This window comes from Engraulis encrasicolus, chromosome 7 (assembly GCF_034702125.1).
Source record: "Engraulis encrasicolus isolate BLACKSEA-1 chromosome 7, IST_EnEncr_1.0, whole genome shotgun sequence".
In the NCBI taxonomy this organism is placed as follows: domain Eukaryota; kingdom Metazoa; phylum Chordata; class Actinopteri; order Clupeiformes; family Engraulidae; genus Engraulis; species Engraulis encrasicolus.
In genome coordinates, this window is record NC_085863.1 from 9,151,011 (window position 1) to 9,166,970 (window position 15,960).

General features: G+C 44.5%; 2 protein-coding genes across 2 annotated transcripts; one reads left to right on the forward strand and one right to left on the reverse strand.

The window, feature by feature from the left end:
* Positions 1-2,399: 2,399 nt before the first annotated feature.
* On the reverse strand, positions 2,400-11,337 carry rnf214 (ring finger protein 214). The gene is made up of 16 exons (XM_063202802.1): positions 11,261-11,337; positions 10,481-10,546; positions 10,343-10,399; positions 9,978-10,118; positions 9,515-9,648; positions 9,347-9,415; positions 8,850-8,946; positions 7,977-8,065; positions 7,629-7,716; positions 6,600-6,695; positions 5,925-6,385; positions 4,563-4,680; positions 4,057-4,185; positions 2,912-3,001; positions 2,558-2,657; positions 2,400-2,487 (listed from the first exon to the last, which is right to left on the reverse strand). Exons 2-15 carry the CDS (start codon positions 10,532-10,534, stop codon positions 2,598-2,600), a joined length of 1,683 nt encoding a protein of 560 aa, XP_063058872.1. The 5' UTR covers positions 10,535-10,546; positions 11,261-11,337; the 3' UTR covers positions 2,400-2,487; positions 2,558-2,597.
* LOC134452420 (maternal B9.10 protein-like) lies at positions 10,912-14,519 on the forward strand. Its single transcript, XM_063202812.1, has 5 exons — positions 10,912-11,048; positions 11,254-11,442; positions 11,671-11,808; positions 12,854-13,205; positions 13,718-14,519. The coding sequence occupies exons 1-5, from the start codon at positions 10,957-10,959 to the stop codon at positions 13,985-13,987; spliced, it is 1,041 nt and encodes a 346-aa protein (XP_063058882.1). The 5' UTR covers positions 10,912-10,956; the 3' UTR covers positions 13,988-14,519.
* Positions 14,520-15,960: the final 1,441 nt, after the last annotated feature.

Consider the following 15,960-nt stretch of genomic DNA (forward strand, 5'->3'; position numbering starts at 1 on the left):
AGGTACACTGTGTAAGATTTTTAGTTGTTTATTTCCAGAATTATGCTACCCATTCACTAATGTTACTTTTTTTCATTTTTTTCATTTTCACACTTACCACCATCAAATTCTAAGTATTTATTATGACTGGAAAAAAGCACTTCATACATGAAAAGGGGGATCTTCTCCATGGTCCACCATTTTGAGTTTCCAGAAATAGCCATTTTTAGCTGCAAAACATGACTGTACTTGGGCCATACTAGAAAATATTAATTTATTACTTAATAAACTTTCATGAAAAGACCAAATTTGGCAATAGGCAGCCCAGTTTCAATGAGCAGAATAGTTGCAGTATATTTTTTGACCATTTCCTGCACAGTGTACCTTTAAGTAGTAATCTAACAGAAAATATGTTAGTTACACTTAATACTATGTAATGTAATACTATGAGGGTCATTCAGAAAACCGAAGTCGGACAGTAATCAGGTATTAATTTAACCTTTGGATGTTGAGGAGGTATTAATTCTTGCAATGAGTCTTTGGAGTGGAGGACATCTAAATTTTGACTGGACTGTAAACCTTGCCTTATTGCGACAACACGTGATCCGACACAGTTTAGCATTCCTTGAACTGCAGTTATTAAAAAAACTAGGCAAATGCTTACTAGCAGACTTAAGAGGCCAGACATGGTTGGAGAGTGCCCTTGAGCAAGGCACCTAACTTCGTCCACTGTGCGCATGGTAACCAATACTCAATACCAATACTACTTATAATACTGTAAATTGCTTTGGATAAAAGCATCGTAATGCAATGCAATGCAATGCAATGCAATGCAGTGCAAAGCAATGCAATGCAATGCAATGCAGCCACACCTAAGTAGACTAATGACAATATGTCCATATGGCCTGGTGCCTGATTTTTTTAAAAGTGTTTTTTCCCCATCAGATGTTTCAGTTGTCTTTTCTCTTTTAAGATTTTTTTTTGTGGTCTTTTTCGACTTTATTTGATAGGACAGTGCGAGAGGTGGACAGGAAGCAAATTGGGAGAGAGACGGGGAGGGGGTCGTCAAAGGACCCTGGCCCGGAATCGAACCGGGGTCAGCCGCATGGCAGACGGGTGCTGTACAGGGTCGGCAGGGCCCAGATGTTTCAGTTTTCATAGTATGATTATTATTAAGTTATAACCAATGCATGTCTACCCAAAGCAGGTGGTTAGTTTGACTGCATTTGGTTATATTGAATATGAAAGTGAAAAGTGAAAGCCCATTGGGAAACTCCAACTCCCATTGTCATTGTGACACACAGCACTCCACAGCACACAAGTGAACACTGCACACAACGAAATTGCATGTATGCCTCACCTGTACAATATATATTAGCTTGGTGGCAGCAACCTTTCATCATGAGAGGCCATTTCTCAATTTCTCATTTGCATTACCAGGTCATAGAGCTGGCCTTTACTACACACAGCAGTCTCTTGCCCCTGCCTCTTCGTTTTCAGCATGACGGACTTCAAATAGCTGCACCAATGGCATATAGGGTTGCCAGATGAGTCTGATGATTTCCAGCCCAAACCCCGCCTAGAAGCACAAAATCCCACCCAATTCTATTGATTTCTATGGCAAAAAGTGTGGGGGGGGTTCTGATAAATGCCATTTTTAACTGCACACGGACATCCTAAGCAGCCCAATTGGGCGGGAACCAGCCCAATCTGGCAACACTGATGGCATACCGCACACATGAACACAACCATCTCCCCCATAACCTACTCAGTGCATGTGATAAGGGAAGCATGTGCAGGATGGGAGCATTTCTGATCACAGATAAAGACCAAAATACCCTAAACTGTATCCATGCCTGATGGATGCTGAAGCCTGGCCTGAGTTATGTCTTCCTGTGGTGTTATAGTCCTTGTGCCCTTGGTGTCCTGGCGTATGATATATGCGCGCCGCGGTGCCATAGTAGACCAAAACAACTGCAGATCAGATTCTCTGTCTCTCTCTGTCTCTGTCACTGTAAAGGGTAGAGCGCTTACACAAAGGCCTTTGAACAGAACACACTGAGGGCATATACTCCACCATACATTTATTCCTGTACAACTCAATGTTTATCATACAGAACAAACTATATGTACAAAACTGATTCTTTTTATCCTCCTGAAAAAAGGCACATTGTAGATTCCATTCATTCAATGCGCACGCATGTGTGTGTGCGTGTGCGTGTGTGTGTGCGCGCGCGTGTGTGCGCGCGCGTGTGTGCGCGTGTGTGTGCGTGCGTGTGTGTGTGTGTGTGTGTGTGTGTGTGTGTGTGTGTGTGTGTGTGTGTGTGTGTGTGTGTGTGTGTGCGCGTGTGTGTGTGTGTGTGTGTGTAGGTGTGTGTGTGTGTGTGTGTGTGTGTGTGTGTGTGTGTAGGTGTGTGTGTGTGTGTGTGTGTGCGTGTACGCACATGAGCGCAAGGGAGGATGTGGGGAGAGGGGACACACTGAGAATATTTCTGTGTCTATTTTGAGGTGTGTGTGTGTGTGTGTGTGTGTGTGTGTGTGTGTGTGTGTGTGTGTGTGTGTGTGTGTGTGTGTGTGTGTGTGTGTGTGTGTGTGTGTGTGTGTGTGTGTTTTCTTCTTCAATCGGGACAAATGGGACATTCCTTATTCGTTCCAGACTGGAGCCATACATGGACACACTGAAATGCAACAGACAACTAGAGTGAGTCACACAGTGTTATGAGCTTGAAGAACACGCAAATTCAATACATTCTGTTTATTTCACCAAAATAAGGACTTCAAAAATAATTTTCCCCCATCACGTTGTGTGCAAACTCATTTAAAAGCATTCACTTGATTCACTGTGTATGTTAGTGACTATATTCATCATGCATAACGTTCAGATCAAATACTGTATATTCTTGTGTGGTATGACATGACAAGATGTTCTTACCTGTTTATGAATAACGTGGGAGCATCTCATTTTATGCTGCGTGTGTTCGTCTACTTGGCCCTGACACACCAGGCAGAAGCTGGGCACCGACTGACGGGAATTGGGGGGGGAGGGGGGGGTGGACAATAAAAAATATCACAGGTGGAAAAAAAGGCCATGCATTTATTTTCATTGTATGTTGGTGGTAAAGGGTATCGGTATCGGTACTCTATCGGCAAGAACATGTATTAATGTACTCGTACTTGAATCCCTTTTCAAAAAAGTGGTATCGGTGCATCCCTAGCCTGAATGGCAGACTATCAACCTGCATTTAAGAGTGCTGTACTGCACTAGAGAGCAAAAAATGGGAGATATTATATTTCTTTAACACCAATGTAACAAGGTTAATGACAATTTCAGTCAAAATTTAATGTGTTTTTTCTGCAAAGTTCAAATTGGTTTTCCATGTAGCCGAGTAGGTTATTGCCACTGCTCACTGCCATTGCACATTACTGATGGAGATGTAGCAGAGCTACTGCATATGGAGGAAAGGCATTGAATGTTCAACTGATAACGGACAGTGATATTTGGAGACACCTTCCTGTATAAGACATGAGTGAAGCATCCAGCATTAAGGATTGTGCAAACGGCCACAGACATGATGCAATTTCAAGAAAACTGATAATGATGTGCCTTGCTAATAGAAGCTGCCCAACCAAAGGGTGCGGGTCAAACCAGTTCCTCATGAGCAGTTTTCATGACAAGCTATCATTGGTCATTGGTTATCAATGAAGTTCTATTTAATGTCTCACAAAACCACAATTTAACAGTCATAATTTCATTTGCAACCGGGATGTTGAATGGGGGAAAGCCCCCCCCCCCCAAAAAAAAGCTGCTCTGCCTAGGTTGACAGTGGGTAAACTACTGTTGTCACCATGGAAGCAGGGCAACACTGAGGAAAGAAGTCACAAGCAACAGCAAAGAACGAGATGAAGTACTCAGACTTTCATACAACGTGGCCCTCTAGACTAGTCCCAACTACCCTGGAGCCTTGTTATTGGGCTCGGTTGTGACCACGCAGTAAGATTTTTGCTAGGCAGTGGGCATCCGCACTTTGCCAGTTTGATGCATTGTGGTTAGAAAATCCTAACGAACGAGCCTATTACCTGTGTGCGCTGAGGTGGTGGCTGCAGGCCCTGCATCAGGTGGGGGTGCTGAGGGGGGGCGTGGTGGAGCGCATGAGGGGGTGGCTGCTGCATCTTAGACTGCTGAGGAGGGCCAATAGGCTTCATGGCCTGACAAGCAGATGGGAGAGGGGAGAAGATACAAAAGAGATTTTTACACAGATCGGTTTAAACAGTTACTCTTTTTTGTTTGTGAGTGTGAGAATTCTCCATGAATGTTTCTGTGACCCAGTTGCAGATCCATCTGTTTTGAACCACAGTAGATACAGTTTTTTGACTGATAAGTAAAGCTTTGATGGTCCTCTAATAGCATCCACCTTTCCGGTGTAAATCCTTTTGTCCTTTCTCTTCCATCACTGTCTCACTGTATCGTATGTGTCCATGCTATGTGCGAGCGAATGCATGACGGTCTGTGTGTGTGTGTGTGTGTGTGTGTGTGTGTGTGTGTGTGTGTGTGTGTGATGTATTTTAAGTAATCGAGTGCTCACAGGTTTCTGTGCGTGCTCCAGCCTCTCTGCCACCTGTTGGCACAGCTCCTCCATGGCCATGCCCGCCAGCGTGCCGCGCGCCGACTTGATCTGCTGCAGCGCCGAGGTCAACTCCGACCTGCAGGACACAACACAACCAGGGGTGGAAATCACTAGCCTGGTCCTGACCATCCCATAATACTACCATTTCCATTTCGTATTCATGGTCTGGACTTTGTTTGATCTGACGCGATTGCAGGAAGCAGGAAGGACATTTTCTGAAAAATCAGAAGTTGTTGAACAAACATGTCTGGCGTCTATCTATGGCGATGTAGGACCGTTTAACAGACATGTCTGACAGAACATCCTACCGTAGGATAAAATTACAATGTAGGACTGTTTGTCAGAACACCGGCGCAAATCCTCCAGTCAACATCGCTCCACAGAAGACAGGTACCAGACGTAGTGCGGATAGCAAAGTGTCTTGGCGGAAGTACGTAGGATGGTGTGCGAGGCTAGTAAATCACTAGCCTGGGCGAATAGCCGACTGTTGACTCCGTCAATCAGTCTGGCAAAAGCCATGAGGAATCCGTCTCCATGGACGATGGGAGATGGTTTGATCTTACTCTATCATTTAAATTAATTGAAGTTCCAAACTCAAATTAAAACCCATATTGTGCTTTATTAGCATGCCTGTTACGGTTTAGCGTCGCAAAGGCATACAAATAACAAAACGAAAGTGTGAATATAGTTACCTTAACCAATCAGTAAGGGAGCTCGCGGGTGAGTTCTACGTCACCACTCTCAACTGTTTGCTGATTGGCGAAACACAGAGAACCGAGCTCCAGGCTTTTGCCAGACAAATCTTTGGGTGGAGTACATGGATGGCGTCGCCAGGCTAGTAAATCACAGCCTCCATGACGATACAATACAGTATCGATTTCGGGATTTGATTATTTTCAATACTTAAGAATTCCCCATGATACGACACAATTCGATTCGATTTTTTCCAATTACTTTTCTACTTCTATTATGTTATGGAGCTAGGGCAGGGGTATTCAATCAAATGTCAATGAGGGCCAGTTTTTCAGCTTCCTCTCAGTAAAGGGGCCAAATTTTCCATATATATCAAGGTTGGCGACTGTCAATGATAAAAATACGGTACACTTCATTGATGGGGGGGGGTCACAGCACGCTGACACTGACACTAAAGACGTTCCGTTGTGGAGCATGACCTACAAAAAGCCACCTCTATTAATGGATCAATGCCTCACCCATATGTTTCTCAAAGTGGAACAGGAACACCGGAATCAGACCTACTGTATGACCCTCCAATTACAAGACCAAACTGACTGAAGCCTCCAGTCCTCCAGTCAGACGTACCTTGTTTTGTTAGGTAGCCGCGTGCCCAACATTTGCAGCACCTTATCCAGCTGAGAGGGCTGGGCAGGCTGGGCAGGAGCAGCAGCAGCAGCAGCAGCAGCAGCCGGGGCCAGGGCAGGGGCGGGCTGCGGTGGCGATGTGGTGGCCAGCGGGGCCTGCCTCTGTGGCATGGTGCCTATGGGGCCCGGGCCCGGGCCTCTGTGTGGGGGCGGCATGCCCCGGTGGGGAGGCTGGAGCGCTGGCTGGTGGTGGTGGTGGGGGGGGTATATGGGGCGGTGCGGGATGCCTGGAGGGGGCGGCCTGGCTATGGGCGTGGGCAGAAGGCCAGGGTGGGGGGGCATCAGGGGAGGCCCCGAGAGGAACGGAGGCCTCTGGGGCGGCGGGCGGCCGGGGAAGAGGCCGGGGTGGGGGGGCATCGTAGTCATCGGGGCGGGGTGGATTGGCTGGCTGAAGTACAGCAACTGTGGAGATTAACAGACAGAGGCACAACCAATCCATAAGAAGTAAATGTAGCAGTAAATGTGATCAACAATTAGTTAATTATTAATTAATGAAGTAAATTAATGAATTAATTAATCACAATTGATTCACAGGGGCATGGTAATATGTCTCACTTAACCACTTGCATCTACGGTAGATGGGGTATGGCCAGCCACATCATGGTCCGTTACTTACCAGTGGTATCTCTGGTAGATGGGGCATGCTGACCGTTGGAAGATCCTCCAGAGTTTGACCATTTCGAATCTGTGAGATCATCTTGTTGAACTGCTCCTACAGGAAGAGAGAGAGGAGTGTTTGCGCAGCTGTGTGCCAGTGCAGAATCATAAGCAACTGAATTTAAAGTCTCTCTAAAGTGATTTTCTTCTTTGCAATCGGTATGGTGAATGAAGAACAGTCCCTCAAAAATTGTTGTGGCTAGGCTGACAGCGGGGAAACTTTTTTGTTTTCTCCACGGAGGCAGGGCGTTAGCAAAACGCGAGGCCACAAGCACAAGTGGAGGACGGAGTCCGCATATTGGAATGCACACTCTAATGATGCCAAGAGGATGTCCATTTAAGAGGTTTGTTTACACTTGAATTGGCAATGGTGTCATTCTTCAGTGTAGCCGTAGCCTGGACCTGCCATGTCTTCTGTGTCACTACACTAAATTCCACCACTAGGCCAGTCTGATCAAGCTTTCTATCTCTTCACAATCAAATTACCCTCTGATTTGGATCTAGTGATAATGGAGCATTTACAACAGCTTGATTGGGTGGGTTTAAGTCAAAGACACACTATAGCAAATGCAGGCTCGCGCAGGAAAGAGTTCTATTTTCTTTCTTTAAAAAAAAAAATTCAGGGCTTTTTTGCCTTTATTTTGACAGGACAGTGGAGGACAGACAAGAAATGAGTGGAAAGAGAGAGACGGGGAAGGATCGGCAAATGACCCGGGCTGGAATCAAACCTGGGTTGCCGGCATAGTAAACCAGTGCCCTACCGATAGGTCACGGCAAGGCCAAGTTCTATTTTCAAGGAGCAACGGGGACATGTCCGGGCTCCCGCGCACGTGCCTGTCCGTGCTCCGTGCTCACACTGTGCTTCGGTGTGCAAAGAATGATCTGTTTTCATGCATTTCAACCGTTTCGGACTGAGCACGGATATATTCGGACATGTTTCGCCTACGCCCCGTGCTTGCAGTGTGCTCGCAGCGTCAGCAGCACTCACCTGAAGGTTGGACATGGTGTTTCGCATGGCAGCCATCTTCCTCTCCCACTCCAGACTCTGATGCAGGAACTCCGGCATTGTGTTCATCCTACGCAATTTGATTAGCCACACTCAATCCTTTCAGTTCAAGTTTTATCATGTGCATATATACAGTATACGTAGACATGCTTTCCCCACAAACGTCAAGTTCTTTTCCGCTCGAAGGGCACACATACACTGATACAGCATTGAATGAAACATATTCAGACAAAAGAAAAATGATACAAACCAAATCCAGAATGTAATGGTTCATCAAATAATAATAATGCATTAACAAAACCTCACGATTGTGGAAAAGTGTACACATACCTTAGTGACTTGATATGCTTCTCTGCTTCCGCAAGCCACTCCCCCAGTTCACTCATGTACACCTCTCTCTGCAGCTCCAGGGCAGCGATCTGTACACAAAGCAACATGTTGGCTGTTACTAATTACTGGAAGTTTCACATCATATACAGTATTTCACATGAAACCGCACAACATACAGCAGCTTTTCCTATCATGATAGTCATTAGGGCAGTAACAATATTGCATCTAACAGATACATCATGATATGCAGAGTCACGATACTGTATCGCGGTGCAAGAAGGCAGCATCATGATACACCCTTTCCGAGTTCTGTTACCCTTCAGTTGAGAAAACAACCACATGATATGATGTGATCGTGCTTCCAAGCTTCAAGCACAGGCAAACAGCTGGTTGAATTGGACAGGTGAAACCAAGTCATTTGGAATATGTGTGGCACTGGATGGTAAACTAATGAATACAGGTGTCCTCATCACTAGTCTTCGGAGCATCAACTCTGAAAGCACTACGGATTGCCCATTGATTCCCCAGCACTGGAATGTTCTTCCCCCTGACATCTGCAATATTGACTCTACCCTGTTCAAATCCAGACTGAAAAGTCAACGATTTCAATAGCCCTATTCTTTATGACTGTTAAACTTTGTTTTGCTTTATTTATTTTGTTTAAATTCTCTGAGCTTTAAATACGTCTTGTTTTTACTATTTTCTTTGTACAGTGTCCTTGAGTGTTTTGAAAGGTGCTAATAAATAAAATGTATTATTATTATTATTATTATTATTAGGACTACTACTACTAGATGCTACATCAGTGAATTGTATTTGCTGCCTCTAGGGGGCGTCTACAAGTCCATGTTATGTTTTCCCTCTTTACTGTACCTCTTCCTTCACTGCATTTCCGTCCCCCTCCTCCAGCTCCTTCTTTAGGTTGTCTCTCTCGCTCCGGAGATCAGTAATCTCGCTCTGCAACGTTTCTCTGCATGTCAACAAGCACAAGGATCAGTTAGACGTCTCCACTCAACACAGTGGGTTTTTTATTTTTTACATCTCAATCAGTTGAATATTTACTGATTCAGTGCAAGGTGTAACAGTACATGTATGTACACATATTTGAATTTGTCTGTGTGTATGTGGCTGTGCATGTACATGTGCGCGCGCGCACGTGTGTGTGTGTGTGTGTGTGTGTGTGTGTGTGTGTATGGCCTGGAACAAAACCATCTGAAAAGGCTCCCTCCTCAATACGTTCAATCTAATGGGGTCCCAATTCAGGGCCTCAACTTTCTTTGGGCCCGGGACAACTGGCCCCTCGGTGTGTGTGCGTGTGTGTGTATGTGTATGTGTGTGTGTGTGTGTGTGTGTGTGTGTGTGCTACCAACTTCTCTGCTTCGTGCTCTTCCTCCAGTATGCGCAGTGCTTCCCTCTTGGCCTCCAACTCGTCTGTCAAACTGATAGGATGAAACCACTTGCAGTCAGCTTCTATATTTCTTCACAATTGACATGCTAACTTCCACAATATTCGACAATAATAATCTTTTTTGTCTTACCTTTTCCCTTTGGTCTCTATTGTTTTCAACTCTGTGAGAAGTGCTTCTTTTTTGGCAAGGAATTTCTTCTGGTGTGCCTTTCTGTTGCTATGTTCCAGTTTCAGATGAAGAGAACCTAATTTGTCCAGAAGCATCTGTGGCGTAGGCAGTCAAAGCAAATGAATGCCAACAGAAAATGTGAAACAAAGAAGGTAAGACAAAACGTGTTCAGCAAAGAGTATTGGTTTTGTTCGGTCCTTATGTACTATACAGCAGAATATATGATCACAATTGGTTGTTTCATTACGTGATCACATTCTACTGTAGTGCTTCATGTATTTTTCACCTAAGCAGATACTTTTGAAGGAGTTCTCCTGGGTATTAAACATTCAAATGCATCATCATCATTTCAACACCGTCACATTAGCCTAAATAGTACTAACTAGTCAGCAGCATACTTGTGTCAAAACCAGGCGGCACAAACCTGATGCTGAGATTTCTTATCAGCGATCATCTGTTGTAGGTTTTTGACCTTCTTCTTGTGTTCTTTGGTTTGAGTCTCGTGCTGTTGTCGGATGTCATCATACTCTTGTGTCAAGAGTTGGGTCTCCTCTTCTAGAAACCTCTGCAGACAGATAGGCCTACACTTAATTAAAACGTACCATGGGCTAACTTGGGCGCTGTATCAAGGTCAGGGAATATTTTAGTCATAACATAGGTCCAGTTCAATGACATTAAAATGGCTCGAATTGATAAGAAGCCCTTTGGGATACAACAGCAACCCAAGTGTATGTTTCACACCACGCTAGCCATTCTAAAGAGGATGTAGGCCAACTTGGACATAATCACCATCTTGTTTTCCCAATCTGGATCGGTGTTGACACCTCTCTCGTCCATTGTAGGAATCTGCAAGGCAATAGAAAGAAGAGTTTATTTACAATTTCCCACCTGGGTGAGTAGCATCCTTAGTAGTATGATGCTGCTTACCATTTGCGTCGCTGTCCCTGTAGTAGCCGAGGTTGATTCGCTTTTGTTTTTCATGTTGGGGGGGTACTACAGTGGAATCATAAAAGTAACACAGAAGACACAGACCGGCGATAAATGTAATAAAGCAACGAAATATAAAAGTTTCTTGTCAACTCGTGCTCTACCACAGCAGCAGTCAGTGGCTGGAATGTAAACTTCCGCTTGAACTTCCGGGTAGTAATAATGCACGAAACGCCATAATAAGAGTTCTATTTAGCTACAGGAAAACAATTTATTTCACCATGTATTTGCAACCAAAATAGCCATCACTATTTGCAAATATGTATAAACTTAATTCCTTTTTAAAATAAAATAAAAAGCAACAGAAGTAATTCATAGCGAGGAGTGACACCCCAAATTTGCACATTTGCGGCCAAACTGCAGGCCAGGGTCGACCAGCACCCGTGAGGGCCACACTGACAGGTGCACGTTGGCAAATGATTAGAACTACACAACACAAGCATAGAAAAATGGCCCATTGGAAGGGAAAACGGCTTGAAGAAGCCCAAAACAGTCCGTCATTATCGAGGTGAGTGGTCGAGACTTAAAATGCTTTTTTGCAAGACTTCAGCTGACCAAAAACCAATGAGGCAATGGCCAAATGTCATCACATAGGCCTATGTTTGTAGCCTACCATGTGATTCTAAGTTTATTAATGGAACGTCAAATCATTAATGCGATGCACGAGAGCATCATGTGTATTTTCCCTTATTCACTATGCAGAGTGTTTTCAGCACTGACCTTGAAAGAATGAGGAAAGAAGTCGAGGCGGTTGGAATATTGCTGAAAACGCTGCTGACGAGGGCAGACATGCTGGATCCTGAGCAGGTGGACATCTTCGTGGAGAGAGTCATGGGTCTTCTACTAATGAAGTACAAGGGTCACTGGTACCCCGATAACCCTACAAAAGGTCAAGCGTTTAGGTGAAGGACGATTATGCTACATGTTTTTTTTAAATTATTTTTTTAACAAAGCAATTGACAATGGGAAATGGGCAAAAGCATTTTTTCCAAACAGAAAAACTTTTTATAAATATGTAATTTTTAAAATTAAAGTGTATTTAGTGAGTGAGATATGAATAGCCTATAAATGGCAAATTTGTAGATCTGGGAAAATATCGTAAATATTTCTTTGTTTGATTTCATGCGCAGGTGTATTCGTGTTAATGGTCACCAGAGCGTGGATCCTGAGCTGCTGTCGGCCTGCCTGGAGACGGGGGTGCAGTACTGCTACCTGGGCCTGCCTCCAGAACTCACCGTCTGGGTCGACCCGGGAGAAGTCAGCTGCAGGTAAGCGGGACCCACTAGTTTGACGCCCTCTCGGTACTTCACATGGTAATCAAACATTTCAAACAAGCAATTTAAATTATAGGGTTAGGGTTAAGGTTAGGGTTATGGTTAGGTTTAGGCTCGTATGACGCAAGCGGTAAGTACCGAAAGGGCGTCGAACTAGTGAGTCCCGCAGGTAAGCACCCTCAAGTTGCAGGTAACCACTCCCACAGTCCATGCTCCTCCCACGCACACAGTCCAACTATGTTCTCTCTATAGGCTACATTGCCCATACATCCCACAGTCCATGCTGGCTCACTCACTCACTAACTCACTCACACACACACAATACTGAATGCCCTCTCTAACAACCACACACACTATGCAGTAGGACTACCTCATGCCCCTTTCATCACATCAAGCACATGCACTTGTAGCCATCACTTCACTCACAGTCCTTCCCCTCCCTGCCACACACACAGCGCTGCACACAACCAGTCCTTACTCTCTCACCAGGGGTGTAGTGGGGGGTGCGCAGTCCATCCACTTCTCCTGAAGTGAGATTTAAAAATCTTCTGCCCATGTTTGAATACAACAAGCAATGAGCTTGTAGCAGTATAGCAGGAGATTGACCAAACAGATGAAAACGGAGAAGCAATGACCGTAGATCAAGAACAGTTGGGGGGGGGGGTTGAGATGATAAGGTGCCTAATTATTTGATGACGTTACAAATCGCGTACCACCACTTTAAAAATCCCCACTACACCACTGTCTCTCACACATGCACCCATCCTAAAGTATGCCCAGGCCAACCTTTTATTATTTTACACTTCTTATATTAAAAGAGCTTTGACACCGTCCTCTCATCCCCCAGCATTTCTATGCATGTGACAAACAACCATCCTTATATCCTAATGTGGAAACGCAGTCTCCTTAGTTAGTACTGTGATGCAGGGTTTTTTTTAACCATAAACCTAGACTTTCTTTTTTGACCATTATGAATTTGAAGTGTGTGTGTTAAGAGAGAGAAGAGTTTCCCAAGTCTTCATGACTCCCTTGCCCTCAGGTACAGCGAGGACACTCCACCTTTTACCCTCGCAAGGTTCATTGGCGACGCTCAGGATGTCGACAATGACGACGTCTTGCTGAGAGTGAGAAGTGCCCTGGAAAAAGTGTCCGACGACGGTGGTGGTCCTCCCTGTGTGTTCTCCCATGCCGCCGCTGAATACGACCACGGGCTGGCCACCCCTCCCTCGGAGCCGGACAGCGATTACTGCACCGCCTCCTCAGAGAGCCTCTCCAGCGTCTCCTCCTCGCCAGAGCACCAGAGCTCAGCGTCAGCCTCGTCGCCACAAGACAGACCTGCCGCTGCCGCTGCTGCTGCCACGCCGTTCCAAAACAGGACCCCTCCTTTACAGGTAGGGGTAAGGCAGGGGTGGGGAACCTATGTCTTGAGGGCCGTTTGCGGCCCTTGAGGCCGTTGTCTCCGGCCCCCGATATCATTTTAATGTTATGCAACTTCACATGAAATATGACATATTTTGTAAAGGAATCTTAGAAATTACATTTCCAATGCAATTAAGTTATATTCAGGGGACATAGATAAGGTGGGGACTGTTTTAAAGGTGTCTACCTTCACTATAGGCCTAAATTGCATGGGGAAATCCTGATTTGTGTTCATAGTACGGCCCTCGGAGGACTTTTATGAACCTTGTAGGAATTTGAAGTGGCCCCTCGAATAGAAAAGGTTCCACACCCCTGGTGTAATGGATGCCATCTAGCAGAGGTCGGAAGGATAGTAAACCTCCCTTTTGAAGCCTCATACAGTATTTTTTTCAGTGTGCTGCACAGATTTGATAATTTCAGTAGTATTCCATGCTCATTTTGTATGCTTGTGGGTTTTTGATTTTTGTGTGCGCGCGTGCTTTAGGTGATGTACCCGGCTCTACCGCCACCACCACAGCCTCTGCTGCCAATGCCCTGGGGAGCCGTGCCCGCCGTGAGGGCACCAGTTGAGGCACGGCCCTGTCTCATGCTGGATCCCCGGGGGAGGCCCATGCCTCCTGCAGTCAGGCCCCACAATTGGTCCTCCAGACCGGCCTGCCTCAGCCACCACAGCCCCATGTGGCACTTCCCCCCCGGCGCAGACACACCGTGCCATGGAAGTGTCAGAGGAGCGTGGCCCTTGGCTGGGAAATGAAGGAGTGGACTTGACAGTCGGCTACTGGAGTAGTTTACCACCACATTTTCAAGAAATGTCTGACCACAGTGCATTGTAGTTTTACAGTGTCTATGTGCACTTCCGCTTGCGGATGGCATCTCAAATGTGGTGTGTCCCGACTTGAATTACATTTCATTGCTCAATTCAACATCACATTTCTTTGTGTGTATGTTTTTCTTTGCACTTTTCTGGATGTGTCGCTTCACTGATGGTGCCTTATCATGGTGCGGCGACTTTATTATTTATTTATAAATAGATTAAATGTATTTAATTAGTGGGTTCAGCATAACATAAGACATTCATCTGTTTATTCCTTAAATGCTGTTTGTCACAGGATGATTCAATGCTAATAACTGAACATGCACAGAAACCTGGTGGTGGTCATAGCCTCACATTTTCTTTATGATTAACCACTTATAGAAAACTAGGCACTGATAAAAAAAAAGTTAAAGAAGTGATGTGCTTTGTAGATAATTACAAAGATTCCCTCCCAATAAACTAAGCAAACACAGCAGAACTGTTTCAGAATGTCTTCAAAATGGACACCCAATAGCAGCGTGCCACTGCAACCTATTTCAGAGATGTCTAACAAAAAACTTTTTTGCCGTGTATCACACGTACTGTATATAAAAAGTTATCTCTAGATCATGTACAAAAAGTGAAGTGACTGAACTTTCAGCATGCTCCTCATTTCAATGTAAAACAAAGTGAGCTAAACTTCTCTTGCTGTTTTCATTATAGCAATATAGCAATAGCAATTGGATTTGTATAGCACATTGTCATACAGTGCACAGCAATACTGAGTACACCTGTTGAAAGGTAACATTTTGAACAACTATTTCCAAACAGTTGAACAGTTATTTCCAAAGTGATCATGGAGTAAGTTTAATACAACACCTGTTGAGCTTACGACAGAAAAGTGAGGTCAATAGTATATACCAGCGGTTCCCAAACTTTTTTCCCTGCGCACCTTCTTGTGCATTTTAATGTGGCTCGCGCACCCCCTAAGCATAAATATGTTTGCGCTATGGGATAGCAAATCACCCAATGTTTTTTTCTGCCGTCATTACAATGTAACTTGATGTATGACAAAGTAAATACACTTTAAAAAAATACACTTCCAATAGACCCTTCCAGCATACAATTCACCATACCATTAAAAACTACTTATTGTTCATTAATGCTGCTTAAAAACACACATATCCACCATTGGTCTATTCAGCTTGTGCACCCCCTTATGGCAGGCCGCGCACCCCCAGGGTTAATTGACATTTTTCCATTTTTGTGAAATTATGCTGGTGCAAAAATATACGTGTGTATTGTAGAAAGTATTATTGTATTATCGAGAGTAGAACTATGACCAAAGGCAAATGAAAATAGAGCTGTTTATTATTATTATTTTGACACTGGGGGCAGTTCTAATTTGAACAGGAAGCTAGTTCCAGCATTTAGCAGCCAAAGGACTAAATGCCATTTCACCCTGTCTGGATTTTACCCTGGGCACAACCAGTAGAGGGAGTCTCTGAAGAACTAAGACATCTTTTAGGTTGAAATTGCTCTAGCATATCTACACAATATTTTTAGGGCCGAGGCCATTTGGTGATTTACAGTCTATCAGAAGAGTTTTAAACTCAATTCTGAATCTCACTGGTAACCTGCTTGAGTGACTCTTGGGGAAGACCTTAATAGGAGTAATGGAATCATATGTGAGTGCTCTGTTTTTGTCAGTAGATGGCAGTGTGTTTGCATGGTCATGTTTGTCCAACGTTTGTGCCACCTAGTAGGTCCTTTGTGGTCGTACGCTCAGCTGTCATCAGGGCAGGATTAAACCATCAGCAGCAAAACTCATTTACATTTAGTTCTAGCCTGGAGCCTTCGGACAAGTCACTTTGTTGAACCATTTACACTTTGAAGGAAGTACAAACATACTTCAAATTTAAATGCATCAGTCC